Here is a 21,402-nt window from a genome sequence, read left to right on the forward strand (position 1 = left end):
CTTGCAGGACTGAGCCTTTAACCCATGGGGTTCAGTATGAACTCTGGGTAGTGTCAGAATTAAATTGAATTGGGGTGTTTGGGTGGGTTAGTTGCATAAGTGTCTGACTTTGGCTCAGGTCATTATTTCAGGGCCCTGGAATTGGGCTCTGCACTCAGCAGGGAGTCTGCTTGTCCCTCTCCCCCTCTCATTGTCCCCCTGACCCGGCTCATGCTCTCTCTCTCCCTCTCAAATAAAGAAATAAAAACTTTTTTAAAAAAAGATTTTATTTATTTATTTGACAGACAGAGATCACAAGTAGGCAGAGAGGCAGGCAGAGAGAGGAGGGGAAGCAGGTTTCCTGCCAAGCAGAGAGTTCCATGCGGGACTCAATCCCAGGACCCTGGGGTCATGACCTGAGCTGAAGGCAGAGGCTTTAATCCACTGAGCCACCCAGGCACTCCAAGAAATAAAATATTAAAAAAAAAAAAAAGAAAGAAAGAAAGAAAGAAAGAAAAGGAATTGAATTATTGAACACAGAGTTGGTGTTGGAGAATTGGAGAACTGAGATGGAAAAATGACACATTAAATGTCCAAAAAACAAAAACCAAAAAACACCAGAGGTAGTCACTGGGTATTAGGACAGTGCTGGATACACAGACTTCAATAGATATAAAAATTATAAGCCACAAACAGAAGAAAAGGAAAGATGTGAATAAATGGAAAGTAACATCAGGGTTCTGGATGGGAAAGCCAAATATAGCAAGAATGAAAAAATTTTCCACATGTAAATTTATAGATTTAACACCATTCTAAATAAGATACTAACAAGATATTGTACAGAACTTGACAGAAAGATGTTAGATTATGCTTAGATAAATTATGGGGTGCCTCGGTGGCTCAGTTGGCTAAGCATCCCACTCTTGATTTCAGCTCAGGTCATGATCTCAGGTTTGTGAGGCTGAGCCCCAGGTCGGGCTTTGCGTGGGGCATGGAGCCTGCTTAAGATTCTCTCTCTTCTGGGTTGCCTAAGTGGCTCAGTTTGTTAGGCATCTGACTCATGACTTTTGCTCAGGTTACCATCAGGCTCCCAGCATGGAGCTCTGCGTTCATTGGGCAGTCTGCTTAATACTCTTTCTTTCCCTCTCTCTGCCCCCCTCCCCACAAAAAAGTCTGCAAATAATCAACACAACTAAGCCTTTCAGAGGTACAAATTAGGAGGAAAGTTCTAGACTGGGCTCATACAGTTCTTGCTACCACTGAATACCAAAACTCACCAAGTCAGGGATCTGGCGGCCACGGAGAGTTTGGTCAAGCAAAAGACTGGGGAGGCAGAGGTGGAGAAATCAATGTTCCAAGAAGGAGCAGCCCCTGTGAGGATCAAGCACAGGCTTTCAGACACAGAGAAGCTGGCTGAGGAGTAGTGAGAGATGAGGAGAATCTGGGGGAGGCACATGATGAAGAGCCAAGATAAGGGTGTGGAGATGGGGCTCTCTCCAGGAGGCACTTTGTCTCTCCTCCACTGCTGAGTCCCTAGTTTTTAGCCCAGAGCACCCAACAGATGTTCTGTATCTTGGAGATCTTTTCGTACCTGTGAATATGGACTTGGTTTTTGTCACATCTGCGTAGTGTTCAGGCCTCTACATTTTCCCTGTGACAGGTCCCCACCAGATGGACCTGGAGGTTGCTTCCAGTTATTATTAGGGAATCACAGTCATTATTAATAAACATCCTAGCTTTTCCAATACAGCTCCTTCTGTGGCCCTTCTTCCCAAGGGCCAGGAGGGATCTTTGGATTTTTATTTGGTCCAGTTTTGCTCTCCTGGTTCCCAAACAAGCACCCTTTTTCTATTCATAGTCCCCTTAGAGACTGTGAGACTATAGTCCCCTCAGGCCTTCCCCTCCCCCCAGCCTACTCCCCTTTACAATCATCCTATTCAGGGATGATACACAGTAAACATTTGTTTTTTTTTTTTTTTTTTTTTTAAATATTTTTATTTTTATATATATATATTTTTTTTAGATTTTATTTATTTATTTGACAGAGAGAAATCACAAGTAGATGGAGAGGCAGGCAGAGAGAGAGAGAGGGAAGCAGGCTCCTTGCTGAGCAGAGAGCCCGATGCGGGCCTCGATCCCAGGACCCTGAGATCATGACCTGAGCCGAAGGCAGCGGCTTAACCCACTGAGCCACCCAGGCGCCCCACAGTAAACATTTGTATGGTAAAGGCAACTCACGCTGATTTCTACTGAGCCCCTGAAATACTCAGGTCTTACATGTATATACCCTAACCCACCTGGCTCTGATTTACATTAGGGCTTCTCACTATAAGTCACCTGTGGTTCTAGAGGGAGAAAGAACATCCCTCACCCCCAACTCAGACCAACTTGTGCTGAGCTACCGAGCTTTCCCCAGAGCACCAAGCTCTCTTTGGCCCTCCCAGCTTTCTTTGCATAAGGTCTTCCTTCTCTCCTCAGGACCTAGTGAACACCAGCTGGTTCTTCAGGTCTCACAAGCCACCCCCTCCAGGAAGCCTTTCCTGAATACCCACTCCAGCCTGGGTGAAGAGCCGCAGATGCACCCCATTATTTCTTGTAGCACATATCCCACTTTGATACACTTCTTTTTTAGTTCTCTGTGAATAGCGTGAGGGCTGACTTTGGGTCTTGTTCACTGTTTTGTCCCTGGCGCCCACCACAGAGCCAGGCGGTTCTGTGGCTCAATACATATCTGTTGAATGAATGAACAAATGTGAAGTGCACAAGGAGGGGGGAAGCCACTAGAGTCCCAGATGCCACATACACTACCGTGGTCTCTTACAGCTGGGGAAGAAGCATTCTCTAAGGGACAAAAACCTGGCTTCCTGCAGATACCTTCGAGGAGTCTGTCACAAGACAACTGGCAACCCAAGGGAAAGGATGAAATAACAAAAGAAACTGGTCTCCAGCTGCCTCGCTCCAGGGAATGTTTGTCAGTGTGACATTCACAGAAACCCTGCACTGGGCTGACTGAGGGGGAGAGCCTGCCTCTGCCAGACAGAAGGGAGTTCAGCTACTGTGCATGTGTTAGCACTGAGCAACGTGTGGCTTAGAAACTTCTTGGCTCTGCGTTCATTTTCTTTTTTTAACTTAAAAAAATCTCCGGATATTTAATATTTATATATACATTTTTTTTTGCCTTTAAGAAATGTTTTTATTTTTCAGGTGCTGTTACCAAATTATATTGACAGAGTTCATTAAAAATCTGCTTAGTACAGGGTGCCTGGGTGGCTCAGTGGGTTAAGCCGCTGCCTTCGGCTCAGGTCAGGATCTCAGGGTCCTGGGATCGAGTCCCGCATCAGGCTCTCCGCTCAGCGTGCTTCCTCCTCTCTCTCTCTCTCCGCCTGCCTCTCTGCCTACTTGTGATCTCTCTCTGTCAAATAAATAAATAAAATCTTTAAAAAAAAAAAATCTGCTTAGTACAAAATTGATTTGATCCAAAAACATTAGGATTCTAATAAATAAGTGCATCTTCTTGCTGCATAAAATATATATTTTTTTATGCAGCTATATATATATGTGTGTGTGTGTATATATATATGTGTGTGTGTGTGTGTGTGTGTGTGTGTGTATATAATTAGCACTGTCATCAATCAATTCACACTGCTTCAACCCTTTGCTTGTGTTTCTGGTTTACTCTGCCATAAAATGAGTTTCAAAGGTATGTGATAGGGTGGGGACATGTTTAAGGAATAGTTCTGGGTTGAGGGTAAGGAATTTGGGGCTGAGAAAATAAAACATGGTGAACTCAAGGAGCCCATCTGCCATTTTGTACCTCAGTTAACCTTTTCTGGAGCTAGAATAACTCTTTTTTAAGTACTAGTTAATAAAGTCAACAGGTGATTAAGCACTGCTTTTTTGTTTGTTTGTTAAGTTTTTTTTTCTTACTTTTATTTTTTTTTTTTAAAGATTTTATTTATTTATTTGAGAGAGAGACAGTGAGAGAGAACATGAGCGAGGAGAAGGTCAGAGGGAGAAGCAGACTCCCCATGGAGCTGGGAGCCTGATGTGGGACTCGATCCCGGGACTCCAGGATCATGACCTGAGCCGAAGGCAGTCGTCCAACCAACTGAGCCACCCAGGCGCCCTTTTCTTACTTTTATTTGACAGACAGAGATCACAAGTAGGCAGAGAGGCAGGCAGAGAGAGAGAGGGGGGATGCAGGCTCCCTACCAAACAGAGAGCCCGATGTGGGACTCGATCCCAGGACCCTGAGATCATGACCTGAGTTGAAGGCAGAGGCTTTAACCCACTGAGCCACCCAGGTGCCCCATTAAGCACTGTTAAAAAGAAAACTACAGGGAGCCTGCTCCCCCCCAACCCCCGCCTGCCTCTGCCTACTTGTGATCTCTGTCTGTCAAATAAATAAATAAAATCTTTTAAAAGAAAGGAGGAACAAAAAAACCCCACAGGCTCAAAATGGTGTCACTGAGGTTAAGACCCCAAGTCGGTAAAGCAGGACTTCTAACCCAACGGCAGTTTCAACAACCCCTCCCCCCCACTGAAATGTAATATTTAACCAGTCAACAGGGGAATTTTCTGGTTAACACTAGGAAATTTACTGATAAGCCCCTTCAGTTCCCCTCGGGAGGGTGACTTTGCCTAAAACAATGGATTCTTTGCTAATCATTTGCTTTTATCCTTCCCTCTCTACCTTTAAAAACCTTTCCTTTTCTGTAGCCTTTTGATCTCTTATTTGCTTGCTAGACTGGATGCTGCCTGATTCAAAAATCAATTAATAAAGCCAATTAGAAAGATTGTCTGACTGACTGGCTCAGTCAGAGGTGCATGTGACTCTTGACCTCAGGGTCGAGAGTTCAACCCACAATGGTGTAGAGATTACTAGAAATAAATAAATAAATAAACAAACAAACTTAAAAAAAAGCCAATTAGATCTTTAAAATTTAAATTTTTTATTTTTATTTCATAGCACCTACTATGTGCCAACATAACATGGCTGTAAAGGGAAGTGCTTCTTAATCTTTTCTGGGGGGGATGTTTTACAGATCATTGTGAATGATGAACAGCATTGCCCTATATGGTAGCCACTGGCCACATCTGGCTATTTATTTTTTTATTTTTTATTTTTTTTAAAGATTTTATTTATTTATTTGACAGAGAGAGATCACAAGTAGGCAGAGAGGCAGGCAGAGAGAGAGGAAGGGAAGCAGGTTCCCTGCTGAGCAGAGAGCCCGACGCAGGACTCGATCCCAGGACCCTGAGATCCTGACCTGAGCCGAAGGCAGCGGCTTAACTCACTGAGCCACCCAGGTGCCCCACACATCTGGCTATTTAAAATAATATTAACCGGGCTTGGTGGGGCAGGGGGTGGGGGTGTGGTGCTCAGTCAGTTAAGCATCTGACTCTCGATTTCGGCTCAGGTCATCATCTCATGGGCTGTGAGATCAAGCCCTGTGTTGTGGCCCCGTGTCGTGGGGCCCCACGCTCATCATGGAGTCTGCTTGAGATTCTCTCTCTCCCTCTGCCCCTTCCCCAACTCTTCGTGCTTCTCTCTCTCTAAGGAACTAAATCTTTATAAAGTAATAAAGTAATATGAAGTAATTACAATTAAATACAATTAAAAGTTCAGTATCTCAGTTGCAGTCAGTTGCAGTAGTCACATTTTGAGAGCTCGACACTCACTGAATTTGTAGCAGCTTTGTTGCTTTATTTTTGTCAACTTGCTATATTATTTTTTTTTAAAGATTTTATTTATTTAGGGGCATCTGTGGGTTATTTAGGTGGCTCAGTGGGTGCTAATGACTATCACATAGAACTCAGCCACAGAATGTTTCCAGCATCAAAAGAAGTTCTATTGGACAGCACAACATATATATTCTCCCTAGAATAAAGACTTTTCTCTTCACATGTAATACTTTGCATCCAACTTTAGAACCTTCACAATTTTGCAGGGTTGGGGTGGGGGTTATTCACTTGTCCCTAAGGCCCCAGAATCCAAGAAAAAGAAGCCCTTATATGACAAGCAATGTGAGGACTCCATCTCAGCATATAGCAAGTTGGGGAGCCTGGGTGGCTCAGTGGGTTAAGCCTCTGCCTTCGGCTCAGGTCATGATCTCAGGGTCCTGGGATTGAGCCCCGAATGGGGCTCTCTGCTCAGCGGGGAGCCTGCTCCCCCCCACCCTGCCTGCCTCTCTGCCTACTTGTGATCTCTGTTAAATAAATAAAATATATTTTTTTAAAATTTTAAAAAGATTTTATTTATTATTTATTTGACAGAGAGAGAGAGAGAGAGAGATACCACAAGTAGGCAGAGGCAGGCAGAGAGAGAGGGGGAAGCAGGCTCCCTGGCAAGCAGAGAGCCCGATGCAGGGCTTGATCCCAGGACCCTGGAACCATGACCTGAGCCGAAGGCAGAGGCTTAACCCACTGAGCCACCTAAATAACCCACAGATGCCCCTAAATAAATAAAATCTTAAAAAAAAAAAAAAGAATATAGCAAGTTGACAAAAATAAAGCAACAAAGCTACTACAAATTCAGTAAGGTCACTGCTTTAATTTTACCTCCTCACGTAAAAGAGGAGGTGCCTCTTTTGGCCACATTCTGGCCACATTCAAAAAAACATCAGCTTAGGGATCCCTGGGAGGCAGCCATTAAGTGTCTGCCTTCAGCTCAGATAATGATCCTAAGGTCCAGGGATCCAGCCCCACACCATGCTTCCTGCTGAGCAGGGAGCCTACTTCTCCCACTCTCTCTGCCACTCTATCTCTCTCTCAAATAAATAAATAAAATCTTAAAAACAACAATGGCAGGGGCACCTGGGTGGCTCAGTCGGTTAAGCATCTGCCTTCTGCTCAGGTCATGATCCCAGGGTCCTCACATCAGGCTCCTCCCTCAGCAGGGATCTTGCTTCACTGTCTCCCTGTATTCCTCCCCCTGCTTGTGCTCTCTGTCAAATAAATAAATAAAATCTAAAAAAACAAAAACAAAAACAAAAACCGGGGCGCCTGGGTGGCTCAGTGGGTTAAAGCCTCTGCTTTCGGCTCAGGTCATGATCCCAGGGTCCTGGGATCGAGCTCCATATCCCTCCTCTCTCTCTACCTGCCTCTCTGCCTACTTGTGATCTCTGTCTGTCAAATAAATAAATAAATCTTTAAAAAACAAACAAACCAGGGCGCCTGGGTGGCTCAGTGGGTTGAGCCGCTGCCTTCGGTTCGGGTCATGATCCCAGGGACCTGGGATCGAGTCCCGCATCGGGCTCTCTGCTCAGCGGGGAGCCTGCTTCCCTCTCTCTCTCTGCCTGCCTCTCTGCCTACTTGTGATCTCTGTCTGTCAAATAAATAAATAAAATCTTAAAACAAAACAAAACAAAACAAAAAAAACAACACCCCATCCCAATAGCAACAACAACAATATCAGCTTATTATCCAAAAATAACTGAAAAACAATGTTAAGGATTTTCTGCAGTCTCTGAAGGAGACACCAAAGAGGATTAACATTCACAACACACTGTAAATCTTCTTCAATTATCTCTCCTATCTTTTTCCTCTTCTCATCCTCCCACACATGGCACTTGCTTCCTGAAAGCTCTCTGCATCCAAACCCCCTCCAAACCTAGTCTGCTGCCGCTTCTCCCCTTCCTCCCCTGCACAGCAAAGTTCTCTGTTATGTAGCTCTGCAGAATATGTTTTATTTTATTCCATCACACGAATACAGTGCAAAGAGTTACAAAGAGAAAGTTCCCAGGGTGATGTGACCAGGCACACACTCCCCAGTGATCCAACCCCACATCTCTCCTTGGCACCCTGGACCAGTTTCTTTGAGATGACTCATTTTCCCACCAGTGGTTTACCTCCCACATCACTTCCTCTTCGGTCCACTGCTCCCAAGGACCAGAGTCTGGGAGAAACTCATGACTGAGCCTGACCCAGAAGAGAACATTTTGCTGGGATGCCAGAGGGAACTGATGTCATAGGGAAAGGGAGAAAACCGGATGGGCCAGTTCATAGAATGTTTTATCCCCAGTGTTAATTGTTTTACTATTACTTTTTATTGGGCACTGCCCTACTCCCTAGTGAATGGCTTGCCTGCCGTGGGAAATACATTAACTCTTAACACTCTGCCAAGGTTAAAGGCTTCTTTTCAATCTGAAGATAAGCCCAACAGTGCCATTCTTATCTTCATATTAGGAATGATCAATGTTCTGGAGCTCCCATGTATTTTAGGTGAAAGCTTATCCCTGTAGAAAGGGCAGTCCTAGCCCATGTATCTGAGAACTCTGATGCCCATCCACCATCATCAAATCATGCAACTGAAATTAGTGAAGGCACTAGATGTGACAGCTCACACTTCTTATCCTTCCTTATGTTCTCCACATACAACTGAACTCATCATCATTGTCCATTCCTTGTAGATTACTTTCTTCTGCTTTCCTCCCCACCTCAGAATGCTACCCATGCATAACCAGTTCCGTAAGCCAAGAACTTGGAAATCAACCTGGGCTCCTCCTCACTCAGCCCCCACACCCAGTCTATCCCATGTCCTATGATGTCGTCTCCTTGGGATAACTCACCTCCTTAAGTTTCAATCTCTATTACCTTACATCAGGCCACTGGCATCTCTTGATTGGAAGAGTGCAGTGTCTACCAGCTGGGGTCTCCCTGCGTTGGCCCCATATTACTTCCCCATGTAACCTACTAGTCAACAGGCCATTTGGAGCTATCTCTGTTCTATTTATTTATTTATTTATTTATTTATTTGACAAAGAGAGAGAGCGTGTGCACAAGCAGGGGGAGTGGCAGGTAGAGGAAGAGGGAGAAGCAGACTCCTCGCTGAGCACAGAGCCCGACATAGGACTTGATTTCAGGACCCAGGATCATGACCCAATTCAAAGGCAGACATTTAACCAACTGAGCCTTCCAGGTACCTCTAACCCCTGTTCTTACCTATATGCACTTTTAGGCCCATCTGACTACACTATCATATCTTTCCAGAACAGTAAGAATCCATTGCAAAATCACAAATGAATAATATAGTTTTTTTTTTTTTAAGATTTTTATTTATTTGACAGACAGAGATCACAAGTAGGCAGAGAGGCAGGCAGAGAGAGAGGGGGAAGCAGGCTCCCAGCTGAGCGGAGAGCCTGATGCGGGACTCGACCCCAGGACCCTGAGATCATGACCCGAGCCGAAGGCAGCGGCTTAACGCACTGAGCCACCCAGGTGCCCTGAATAATGTAGTTTTTTTTTTTTTTTAAAGATTTTATTTATTCATTTGACAGACAGAGATCACAAGTAGGCAGAGAGGCAGGCAGAGAGAGAGGAGGGGAAGCAGGCTCCCTGCTGAACAGAGAGCCTGACGCGGGGCTCGATCCCAGGACCCTGGGATCATGACCTTGGCCGAAGGCAGAGGCTTAACCCACTGAGCCACCCAGGTGCCCCCTGAATAATGTAGTTTTAAATAAAGGATTCTACAAAGTCCCAGGGAGGGGCTTACAGGGCAATACACAGCAATTCTTCCTACACCACCCCTTTGTCTCCCCCTGCCACCCACCACCCCCACCTCATTAAGGCAGGTATTGCCACACCCGTCCCTCATTCCTTGCTTCAGCAGCGGCTCTCTAGTCTAATTAGCTTTCGGTCTCCTCCTCCCTATCTCTTACTCCGTATCTCTAATCCTTTCAGCTGCCACTTCCTTCTGAAACTATCTCATCCCAACATAACGCTTTAGAGTCCTTCCTTCATGGTTACTCACTGCTCTCAGTGGAGTCCACACTCCATAATGTGGTCTACTAGGCTTTGCAAGCCCCAGACCCAGCTCCTCCTCCATCTTCCCCACTTGAACCTTCTGCCCCAGCCATACTGTAGGGCAGTAAGGATCGTCCCTGGTCTGGTGTGCTCTCTTCTATGTGGGATCTGTCATACTCCTCTTTTTCTCTATGATTAACTCCTACTGGTCTTTCAGGGCTCAACCTCAACATCTCCTCCTGGAAGCGTTCCTTATAGTCTCTTAAGATTGTATTAGGTGTTCTCTTAGAGATTTACCCTTATCATAAATGTGCCCTCTATAGCTGTTTGAATAGCAGCTTGAATACACACTTTGAGAACAAAATTGTATTACTACATGCCATGGGTCTCTTATATGGCCTAAAATTTAGCCATAATGCTGAACAGATAAGCAAAAGCTCAAAAGCATGTTCCTGCCTAGAGTCTTAGTAGCGAATGGAACCCATGAGCCCCTTAAGCATTAAGCCATAATTCTGGCCTTATTTGTGTTCTGACCTGCAAAGGTTAGTACCTGGGTTCAAAGGAAAACAAACACCTTTAGGGTTCCATGGATGGCCATGAATGCCCCCTAGCAAGTTAGCTGTGTTCCTTCCAATTCTACACTTGACCCTCTCTCCACATCAGGGCACATTTTCATGTCTATGAACGCCTCTGGTGATTGCATGCTGTGAGAGCACAACATAAGCTGCATCGTTACTGTTCATAAGCAATCTTCCACCTTGAGTCCTAGTAGGCTACTTGGTTGACTACTTCTCACACTAGGAGATGACCAAATTATCTCCAACAAGCATTTTTTATGGGGGTGGGGAGGCTGATCTTTCCAGGCAACAATTATGTAGAAGTGGTAGGAGTCAGATAGTGGTATTAACACACCTAAACACACCCCAAAAATGGGGAGGCATCTGGGCTTCTGGATGCCTTTAGGATACGTAAGCTCCTAAAAGTCTTTGTACTTTGATTCAAGATCATATTTGGCCAGGACTCTTTCCTGCTTGATTTCTGAAGGCTAACAAAGAACAACTAGAAGCTTTACATCATCCAGAATACAACAGATGGTTCTGTTTTATTTTAGAAATAATTTATTGTGCTTTATTCCAATTATAAAAGTAGTACATGCTAATTACAGACAATTTGATAAATACAGAACAGCATAAATAAAAATATAGAAATCACTTCCAACAAGAGATATCTCCACAAACATTTGGAAAGGTATTTTGTTCTATGCTTCTCTGTTACAAGGAATGAATGTGTGTGTGTGTGTGTGTGTGTGTGTGTATTTTTTTTTTAAGGAACCTCCAATGTGTGTGTGTGTTCCCTTGAATAGAACTGGATAGTACTGCTTAAATTTTTTTTTTTTCAGAATATAAAAAAACTGCATACAGTTGCAGTAACTATTTTCAACTTTACAGAACTATATGAGTTCTAAAGTGAAAGTTCCCACGACTGCATTCTTTGGAGACAACTGGTGTCAACCAATTTAATACATTCCTTGAGAACATATACTTATATGTGTATAATGCATTTATTTTTTTAAAAGATTTTATTTATTTATTTGACAGACAGAGATCACAAGTAGGCAGAGAGGCAGGCAGAGAGAGAGGAAGGGAAGCAGCCTCCCTGAGCAGAGGGCCCGATGTGGGGCTCAACCCCAGGACCCTGAGACCATGACCTGAGCATGAGAAGGCAGAGGCTTAACCCACTGAGCCACCCAGGTGCCCCTATAATGTACTTATTAAACAATATATCTTTTTAAGCAGACTCCACACCCATCGCAGAATCCAACATGGGCCCAAACACAACTGTGAGATCAAGACCTGAGCCAAGATTGAGTCAGCAGCTCAACCAACTGAAGCCATCCAGGTGGTCCTTAAATAACATTTTAAATTCATTTTAGGGATGCCTGGGTGGTTCAGTGGGTTAAAGCCTGATCTCAGGGTCAAACCCCACATCGAGCTCTGCATCGGGCTCTTTGCTCATCGGGGAGCTGCCTCCCCGCCTCTCTCTGCCTGCCTCTTGGCCTACTTGTGATCTTTTGTCTGTCGAATAAAGAAAGAAAAATCTGGGATGCCTGGGTGGCTCAGTTGGTTAAACAGCTGCCTTCAGCTCAGCTTATAATCGCAGCGTCCTAGAATCGAGTCTCACATCAGGCTCCTTGCTTGGCGGGGAGCCTGCTTCTCCCTCTGCCTCTGCCTGCCACTCTGTCTGCCTGTGCTCGCTCTTGCTCCTCTCTCTCTGACAAATAAATAAAATCTTAAAAAAAAAAAAGAAAGAAAAAAAACTTTATTTATTTATTTTTTAAAGATTTTATTTATTTATTTGACAGAGCGAGATCACAAGTAGGCAGAGAGGCAGGCAGAGAGAGAGGAGGAAGCAGGCCCCCTGCTGAGCAGAGAGCCTGATGTTAGACTGGATCCCAGGACCCCGAGATCATGACCTGAGCCAAAGGCAGCAGCTTAACCCACTGAGCCACCCAGGTGCCCCTGAAAGAAAAATCTTTAAAAAATCATTTTAATTATAACTAAATTAGCATGACCTTAATATCCTCCAAAATATCATTTAATAATCGTAACATTCAAAATTATGTTGAACCACTCTTATCAGGGGTTCAATTTTTTTTTTATAATTGCACAGAATGCAATGAACATACATAATTTATTGTGAGGATTTCTTATTTCCTAATGATAAAATTCTACAATTGAAATTACTGGACCAAAAGCTATATGTATGTATATTATCAGGACTTGATGTATACCATCGCTCTACCTTCCAAAAAGGATATACACTCAGTAGTTATGCATGGGTGCCTAATTTTTGTTTTTATTTTAAAAGGCTCAGAGGCAGGGCCATCTGAGTGGCTCAGTCGGTTGAGTTTGAGACTTGATCTCAGCTTAGGTCTTGACCCCAGGGTCCTGAGTTCAAGCCCCACCTTGGATTCCACGCTGGGCTTGAGTCTACTCAAAAAAAAAAAAAAAAAGAAAAGAAAAGAAAACAATGACAACCTCAGAGGTGGTGTAACTACAAATCAGTAGTAGTACCTACAGTAGTACCTTCAGATTAAATGTGTGGTTTTATTCTCTTGCTATTGCTAGTATTAATGGAGTTCTTGTTTTTTTTTAAAACACTCAACGTGGGGCCCAAACTCACAACCGGGAGATCTAAGAGTCACCCACGACTGAGCCAGCCAGGTGACCCTAGAGTATGTTTTTAAAGAGTTTCAGGAGTGCCTGGGTGGCTCAGTGGGTTAAAGCCTCTGCCTTAGGCTCAGGTCATGATCTCAGGGTCCTGGGATCGATCCCCACATTGGACTCTCTGCTCAGTGGGGAGCCTGCTTCCCCCTTTCTCTCTGCCTGCCTCTCTGACTACTTGTGATTTCTCTCTGTCAAATAAATAAATAAAATCTTTAAAAATAAATAAATAAATATTTTTTAAAAATAAATAAAATTTTAGAAAAAAAAAGCTTCCATACCTGCCCCCCAACATTTATTATAAAGATTTCCAGATATTAAAAAAGGTTGAAAGAATGGCACAGTGAGGGGCGCCTGGGTGGCTCAGTGGGTTAAAGCCTCCGCCTTCGGCTGGGGTCAGGGTCTCAGGGTCCTGGGATCGAGCTCCACATCGGGCTCTCTGCTCAGCAGGGAGTCTGCTTCCCTTTCTCTCTTTCTCTGTCTGCCTCTCTGCCTACTTGTGATTTCTCGCTGTCAAATAAATAAATAAAATCTTAAAAAAAAAGAAAAGAAAAGAATGGTACACTGAACACACTGAACACACTGAACGCACCCGCCGTCTAGATTCTACAGTTATCATTTGGCTGCATTTGCTTTTGCGCACCTGCCCATGCATCAGTTCAGAGATTTCATTTTTAATACACAAGTTCTTTTTAGATGTCTATTTTTGTAACGTCCCCAAGTTCAGTGCCCTGAACAGTGGGTGGTAAATGTGAAAAAGTGCCAAAATGGCAATCTACCCGAGCTCCTGAGAGGCTCGCCCCACAGGCTGGGAGCTCGGCTTCGGGTTCGAATCCCGGCTCTACCAGGAGACCTCAGTTTTCTCACCTGTCAACATCGGAATCCCACCATCTTCGGGGAGGATTAAAAGCACAAATAGTGGGAGTTACTCTGTAGCGACAGCTGAGATAGCTGAGACTCTTTCACACCCTGCTAGCCTCCCCGAATGTCAAGGCCAAGTTCTGGAGTCCATCTCCAGCCCCTCACACTCATCTTTAGTCCATTTGAGGCCCTCAGTTCCAAGCGATTGTAAAATGGGGGCAGGCTCGCCCAGCGGGCTACTGACCTGAGTTTGAAGGCCGCGAAGGCCCCACCCAGGCCACCGTCCGGGACTCCTTCAGGCCGCAGCAGGGTCAGCCTGCGGCCCGGGCCTGGCTCCCTCCCTCCGGCGCCCCGCACACAGAGTGACTGCCCGCGCGCGGGCCCCACACGGGCCGCTACCCGCGTCACCTCAAGGAGTGCTCTCACAAAAGCCTGTGAGGTAGCGCTACAGAGGCAGAAAACTGAGGCCCAGGCACTTGCCCCTGTCCCGGCCACTTGTCCATGAATCCGGCGAGGGAGTTGCCTTCAGAGAATTCGGAAAATCGAACCCAATTCGCCAGACTGCAAGATCTCCCTCACTTTGCTCCCGGGCCCGCCAGCACCTACAGGGGGCGCCGGCCTGCGCGCAAGCGCAGTTATCGCAGCCGCGTCCCCTTTAAGACGATTTCTTTTGCTTCCTCCGACCCCTCCGCTTCCGCTCCGCCGTTCCCACAATGCAGTGCGGCTGAGCGCCTCCGAGCCCGCGGGGACGCTGCGGGGGAACCCCGGTTGAGGCGGCGGCGGCGGCGGCGGCGACGTGGGCTGCGGCGGGCCCGCGGCGTCGGGCGGTGCGGATGTCGGGCTGGGCGGACGAGCGCGGCGGCGAGGGAGACGGGCGCATCTACGTGGGGAACCTTCCGACCGACGTGCGCGAGAAGGACCTGGAGGACCTGTTCTACAAGTACGGCCGCATCCGCGAGATCGAGCTCAAGAACCGGCACGGCCTCGTGCCCTTCGCCTTCGTGCGCTTCGAGGACCCCCGGTGAGGCCCCGCTCCACCCGCCCGCCTGAGGCCTCGGGCCCCTGCCTTCTTTCCTCCCCCTCCCCTCCGGGACCTCCCCTCCCCCTTCCGCGCAGACCCCTCACGGCGCCCCCGGGTGGAGGATGAGGCCTCCTCTCACAGCAGGCTCCGGCCGTCCTTTGCTTCGTCGTCACTTCCTCTAGGATTATTATTTTTTTTTACTTTACTTAAAAACACAAAAGCTGGGCGTTTGGAGGGCCCCGGCCCGCCCAGACCGGCGTCGGGGATGGTACACAGGACCAATCTCTCCCTCACCGCTGGAGAGGCACCCTTCAGGGGAAGCGGCCCGGAACTAGCCGGGAGAGGACTTCGTGAACAGAAGTGGCCACTCGCCCTCCCTGTCCACCCCTCCCCCCAGCCAGAACTCGCCGTTACGGGGGAACAGACTGCGGGGATGTGGTCGTCTTTGGAGGTCGTAAAGGGGTGTCTGTGATAGAATAGATCTCCATCCTCGCGCGCCCCGGCGGGCCATGGTCTAGTCCTTACAAAAGCTCCAGGGATTTGGGAAAAACTAAAATAGTCTGAGAGGAGGACTCTGATTTCACTCCACTTCTCTGATGAGGGAGGCACTGCTGGATGCTTAGGACCCCAAGCATTGGGAAGTTCTTGATCCCTAAACAGACTCAAAGGGGTCTTTGTGATTTTGCAAACTTTGTCGGCCTCCTGGCCAAAAAAGACCGGGGAACTTTCAAAACTGATGGTTCTTAGGAGCCACCGCATGGACTGGTCACTGCACTTGGGGTAAATAAGAGCCCGCTCAAGAGCCCGCTCAGCTTCCCAGCAGTGACCCAGGCAGTGCTTTCATCTAGTCTGCACCTGGCAGGCTTCACTACAAGGACTGTCCATAGGGTGTCTTGCATCCCTGGTGTGGTGGTATAGGGCAAGGAGGCTATCTGAGGACAGGGAGGTAGGAAGCACCCTGAGGTTTTGATGACTGACAGAGCTCATTCTTAAGCGCCTTGCCATTTGCCTCAGAAAACGGAAGTAGGTATTTTTACGCCTAAACTGGAGAAGGTTGCTCCTCTGTAACACTGTGTGTTTTTTGAACAGTTACCACGTATCAAATACCACTTCAGCATTTTCAATAACCTATAAAAGAGGTAGTGTTAGGCACATTTTACAATGTTAAAAAACACGGAGGATTTAGAGTTGCTGATAAAAGAGAATGCTAGTAAGTGATCAGGGTAGCATTTGAACCCCCTATGCTGTTACGCTGTTCTTTAAAACACAGACTTACTGTATGATATGCTACATTGTCATCTCTTTTCTCCTTCCTTCCATAATAGAAAAGCTGTCTTTTGATATCACTAGATGCCAAGTTTCTAGCAAAGCACTGCACACATAGTATCTTATTTAATTCTTACAATAACCCTGTGAGATAGGCATATTACATTTAAGAGACGTGAAAACTTGATATAGGCATTTATCCAAAGAGAGATACTAGCAAGTAGCAGAAGAATGATTTGAACGTGTCAGTCGGTATTCAGAATCTGCTCTTCAACCTTAGCAGTTCTGCCTCTCCTTCACTTTGTTGTAAATACAGCACTAGTCATGGTCATCATTGCTTTTAACCTTGTGACTAGAATCTTGAGCAATTACGTGCCTGTGACAACTGAATGATAACTTCTTCATTAGTGTATCTTTGGTTTTGCTTGTCCATCCAAACTCTGAGGCCATTCTTTCTCTAGTCCAATACTGGAGAACCAACTTGGTTCCCCTAGAGACCTAGGGAAGACTGAAAGTAACTTCATTGAATATTTACCTCTTTTGGCAAAGCTGTACCCAGCATTGGTCTTTACAACTTAATTTTCCAAACCACACTGAAAAGGTACACATGAGAGTTATATATTTCTTACAAAACACAAAGCATCTGTCATTTGAGCCTCCTTTCTTTTTAAATGAATTTTTCTTTCTATAGACTTGATTTTACTAGGCCTTGTTGAAGAATAAAGGACTAGTGTGTGGTGGGCATTCTGAGAAACTGCTCACAGGGTTAGAGAAATCTACTGAAATCATCTGTCAAGCTGATCCGAATTAGTCTTCTTATAATTCATCTGTTTGTCCCATTATTATCATTCCATACTTAGAAAACCCCGTGACAGTTGTAAAGTTTAATTTTAATATTATGAAAGGTCTTCACACGAATGCAGTATCACATCAAGATTGTTTGGTTTTTCTGGTTCATTTCCCTTTTATACTTGTTACTCAAACCCTTCACTGGGAAGTAAGTCAGCCTCCTGAGCAGCACTAACTCCTAACTTTTCTTTGCAGAGATGCTGAAGATGCAATTTATGGAAGGAATGGTTATGATTATGGCCAGTGTCGGCTTCGTGTGGAGTTCCCTAGGACTTACGGCAGTCGGGGTGGGTGGCCCCGTGGTGGGAGGAATGGACCTCCTACAAGAAGATCTGATTTCCGAGTTCTTGTTTCAGGTATGTTCCTTTAAAACTGAATGAGATGATGCATGTAAAATTCTTAGCACACAGTCTGGCCTCCAAGAAATGTTAGCTTTTACTCTTCAGTGCATGGGACACATGGGGCTTTCTTTTCAATAGCCTTTGCACAGTCTGAAGCCCTGCCTCTTGCCGCTGAGGCAGGTACCTTGCAAATGAAACTGCATTGGTAGTGTAGTCTTGGTAGAACATCAGCTTGCTTCTTATAAAGAAGTTTTCTGGTGTTGAAAGGGAAGATAGTAGCAAAACCCTGTGAGCTAGAATTCTGTAGAGATGCTTTCTTTTGTAATGTACTGGGTATCAGACTTGCTGGACATTCCAGGAACTAGATTTGAACTACTGCTCAGCTTTGGATGCTGAAAAAGGCCAGATTTTGGTGGTGGCTCTGGAATTATATAAAAAAGAAAACAAAAGAACTTGGAGTTTTAGGGGTCGTATTGCAGAACGTAGAATGAAATGTCTAGTGTTGACAAGTGATGAAATGCCAAGTTCAGGGGCATATTCTTTTCAAAATACTAAAGCCCTGGTAAAGACTTGGGCCTTCTGCACACTGCAGGGGCATTTTAGGACCATGGTGGAGTGAATGTATTGAGAAACCTGGCACTTTTCTTATATGTAAATGTCACACAGTTACAGCAGACTTAAGAGCAATCCTCTCAGTATCTGCCTATCTTGTGTCCCTTTGTAATTTTTTAACCCCAGAACTATTCCCTCCTTCAGGATGTCATATTTTTTTTTCTCTCCATGCTGCTCTGAAATCCTGCTTAGAAAACTATTAGGAAATGGCTGCAGTCCTGAGCTGTGAGCGGTAAACACAGCCTTTGAGAGCAGGAGCACATTTCCCTTTCATGATATCAGGTAGGGTTGTATAATTCCCGACTAGTTATAGCGTCTGAGTCTTACCTTTCCCCCCCGTATAGAAGAATGTTGGTGATCTTTTGAAAGGTACCTTGTTTAGTTTGTTAGTCATTCACACCTTCAGGAAAACAAACTTGAGATTTTTGTTGTGTTGTCACCTTCAGCTATGCCTTGGTTATTATTTCATTGGATACTTTCAAAATTCCCATGTCCTGAGAACCAAGTCAAGCAAGAGATAATTGGTACTGATAAGTTTCATAATGGAGAAAATGAGAACTCAAAGTCTTGGGAATTTTTCTTAAATATGAAGGATAAAGAAAGAAAGGCTGTGAATTCTCAGAGATACTAAACTGTATGGGGTGTTCTTACTCTGTTGGAAGGGCTTGGTCTCTGGAAGATTAGCCTAGAACCAACTTTTAATGGTGATTTACCACACATACTTTAGTACTTACTGCTGGTTTTATGCCCTTTATGACTTGTCATTGAATTTGAATTTGAAAGTAGCGATGGACAAAAAAGGGACCCTAGGTACTGCTGGCTCTTAACAGGTCAGTTAATGTGGCTGAAGGATATGGCCTTTTCTCTTCTGTTGTCCACGCATAGGACTTCCACCATCAGGTAGCTGGCAGGACCTGAAGGATCATATGCGAGAAGCTGGGGACGTCTGTTATGCAGATGTGCAGAAGGATGGAATGGGGATGGTTGAGTATCTCAGAAAAGAAGATATGGAATACGCCCTGCGTAAACTGGATGACACCAAATTCCGCTCTCATGAGGTGGGTTTTCAACTTTTTTTTTTGTTGGTTCCCAACTTCTTTGAGCTTGCTCCTAAGCCACTCCACCTGAAGCTGACTTAGCAGAAGTAGCAGCAGGCCATGCACTTGCCATTTGATAACCTCATAGTACCATTAAAGATCTAAAGTGGTTAAAGCCAGGGAATTAATTCATCATGCCCAAACCCTTCGGGGTCATAACAAAGAAGTTTGCAGTCATAGTATTTTTAACCTGGAGAGAATACTGGTGCAGTCTGTCATCATGTGGTGAACTATTCTGTCATACCATCCCTTTCACAACTGGCTTAATCTGCAGTGTACCTCTGTGAATCTAATTAATTATTATGGTTGTCCCTCTGGGTCTAGTCTGTGCTCTGCAAGCCAACTTCATCATCTCAGCTCTTCTAAGGTTCTCACCTTATTTTTCCCTTCTGAAGAGTAATGCATGCAGATTGTCACCTTGGCATTTTCTTGTAATAACCTTAGTTCTCAGGACTTAGTTCTTGGTCTTACAGGAAGACTGCTGCTGCTTTGGATCTCTCAGTTTGATTCATATGTTGACTATCCCTTTGATATCGCTGAGATAAAACAGCAAACCTAAGTGGACATTGCTTTTTCTGGTTATCTTGTCTTAACTGTGGAGTTAAGTTATCTTGTCTTAACTGTGGGTCCATTTCTTTTTCTAAGGATTCATATAGTTCCCCGATTTTATGATTTGGAAAATGCATGGCTTAACAGTGCTTTTGCTCAGACTGAATTTGGAGCAGAAACAAAACAGGACCTGGGGGGCACCTGGGTGGCTCAGTTAGTTAAGTGACTGCCTGTGGCTCAGGGAGTCCCACGTAGGGCTCCTTGCACAGCAGGGAGTCTGCTTCCTCTGACCACCCCCCCCCCATGCACACTCATTCTCTCTCTCTCTCGAATAAATAAATAAATAAATAAAATCTTATTAAAAAAAAAAAAAAAAAAACCAGCATCTGGTCCTCAGTTATACTGCAAAACAGGGCCTCAGTAATGATAAATCCAATTACTGACTTTACCTAGGGAATTCTGCATCCAGCTTCTTTCATCTTAGCATTTTTAGATTCTCTGAGAGTGTTGGCTGAGGGGAAAGGGCATACGCTAGCCTGGACATGACTCTTCTGCCACTTAATAATTTCTCTTGGTTTTTGTTTTTGTTTAAGATTTTACTTACTTATTTGAGAGAGAGAGAGAGAGATCACAAGTAGGCAGATAGGCAGGCAGAGAGAGGGGGAAGCAGGCTCCCTGCTGAGCAGAGAATCCCGGTGCAGAGCTCAATCCCAGGACCCTGAGACCAAGACCCGAGCTGAAGGCAGAGGCTTAACCCACTGAGCCACTCAGGCACCCCTCACTTAGTAATTTCTTAGCTGAGCTATGCTCTGAACCCTGGTTTCAGGAACAATAATAGCACTTTCTCATAAGAGTTGCCAGGAAGCTAACTTATGAGGATAACTGCATCTAACCCAGGTCCTGGCACGTGAGAGGTGTTGAATACAGGTTAGCTTCTGCCATAGGCATCTATCCAAAGATGCATATATGAGGTGGCAGGGGACTGAATTGTATGACCTCTGAGATCCTTTCTAGTTCTTAGATTTAGGGGTCAGTGGCAGTAATTCAGTTGTATTAACAGTAGTAGCTAGTATTTGAGCATTTACCACATGTGAAGCTGCTGTTTATTATTTGTGTCACCCTGGAACAGATAAGAACATTGTTTTCCTCATTCTTGAAATGAGCTGTTAAGCATACCTACCTCATAGCATTATTGTGAGGGTTTAATGAGATAACATCATGCCAGACAAACAGTAAGTGTTCAATACTTAACTATTGTTAGGCAGCCATGTTAGGTATTAGTGTGCTGTATTCTTCTGGGTCTTATTTTTTCCTGAATTCTTTTTGTTTAAATTTCAGGGTGAAACTTCCTACATCCGAGTTTATCCAGAGAGAAGCACCAGCTATGGCTACTCACGGTCTCGGTCTGGCTCAAGGGGCCGTGACTCTCCATACCAAAGCAGGGGTTCCCCACACTACTTCTCTCCTTTCAGGCCCTACTGAGACAGGTGATGGGAAATTTTTCTTTATTTTTTAGGTGAACTGAGCTGCTTTGTGCTCAGAATCTACATTCCAGATTGATGATTTAGTGTCTTAGGAAATTTTTTTAATTTTTTTTTTAAGGAAATAAAATACATAATTTCTACCAGGGCCATATTGGCAGTGAAGCATTTTAAACTGCAGAAATTGTGGTTTTGGTTCAGAAATAAGTTGTATATTTTTCACCCCTGATTATGGGAAAAAATCAGTGCTGTGTCTTTGTGGGTTGCTCTACTATGGAGATCAGCAGTTACTGTGACTGAGTCGGCCCATTCTGTTTAGAAATATATTTTAAACGTTTAGTAATTGACATGTGTGGTTGTCCTTGATTAAGTTAATAG

General features: G+C 44.9%; 2 protein-coding genes across 2 annotated transcripts in view; one reads left to right on the forward strand and one right to left on the reverse strand.

Moving 5' to 3' along the window:
* Positions 1-14,335, reverse strand: part of DYNLL1 (dynein light chain LC8-type 1) — a 33,068-nt gene extending 18,733 nt beyond the window's left edge. Inside the window, exons 1-2 of the mRNA XM_059140676.1 lie at positions 14,053-14,335; positions 1,257-1,350 (exon numbers count right to left, since the gene is read on the reverse strand). The gene's annotated coding sequence lies outside the window, so the exon portion shown is untranslated. The remainder of the gene's footprint in view (positions 1-1,256; positions 1,351-14,052) is intronic.
* A 191-nt stretch (positions 14,336-14,526) lies between these two features.
* On the forward strand, positions 14,527-21,371 carry SRSF9 (serine and arginine rich splicing factor 9). Its single transcript, XM_059140671.1, has 4 exons — positions 14,527-14,829; positions 17,140-17,300; positions 18,783-18,955; positions 20,882-21,371. Exons 1-4 carry the CDS (start codon positions 14,642-14,644, stop codon positions 21,023-21,025), a joined length of 666 nt encoding a protein of 221 aa, XP_058996654.1. The 5' UTR covers positions 14,527-14,641; the 3' UTR covers positions 21,026-21,371.
* The last annotated feature ends 31 nt before the right edge of the window (positions 21,372-21,402 follow it).

The sequence above is a fragment of the Mustela lutreola genome, chromosome 11 (genome assembly GCF_030435805.1).
Source record: "Mustela lutreola isolate mMusLut2 chromosome 11, mMusLut2.pri, whole genome shotgun sequence".
Classification (NCBI taxonomy): domain Eukaryota; kingdom Metazoa; phylum Chordata; class Mammalia; order Carnivora; family Mustelidae; genus Mustela; species Mustela lutreola.

Excerpts from the sequence above, each read along its gene's own strand:
- SRSF9 (XM_059140671.1), top strand. The coding sequence starts at position 14,642 with ATGTCGGGCTGGGCGGACGAGCGCGGCGGCGAGGGAGACGGGCGCATC. Across the intron at positions 14,830-17,139 it reads GTGCGCTTCGAGGACCCCCG|AGATGCTGAAGATGCAATTT; the intron begins GTGAGGCCCCGC and ends TTTTCTTTGCAG. Across the intron at positions 17,301-18,782 it reads TTTCCGAGTTCTTGTTTCAG|GACTTCCACCATCAGGTAGC; the intron begins GTATGTTCCTTT and ends GTCCACGCATAG.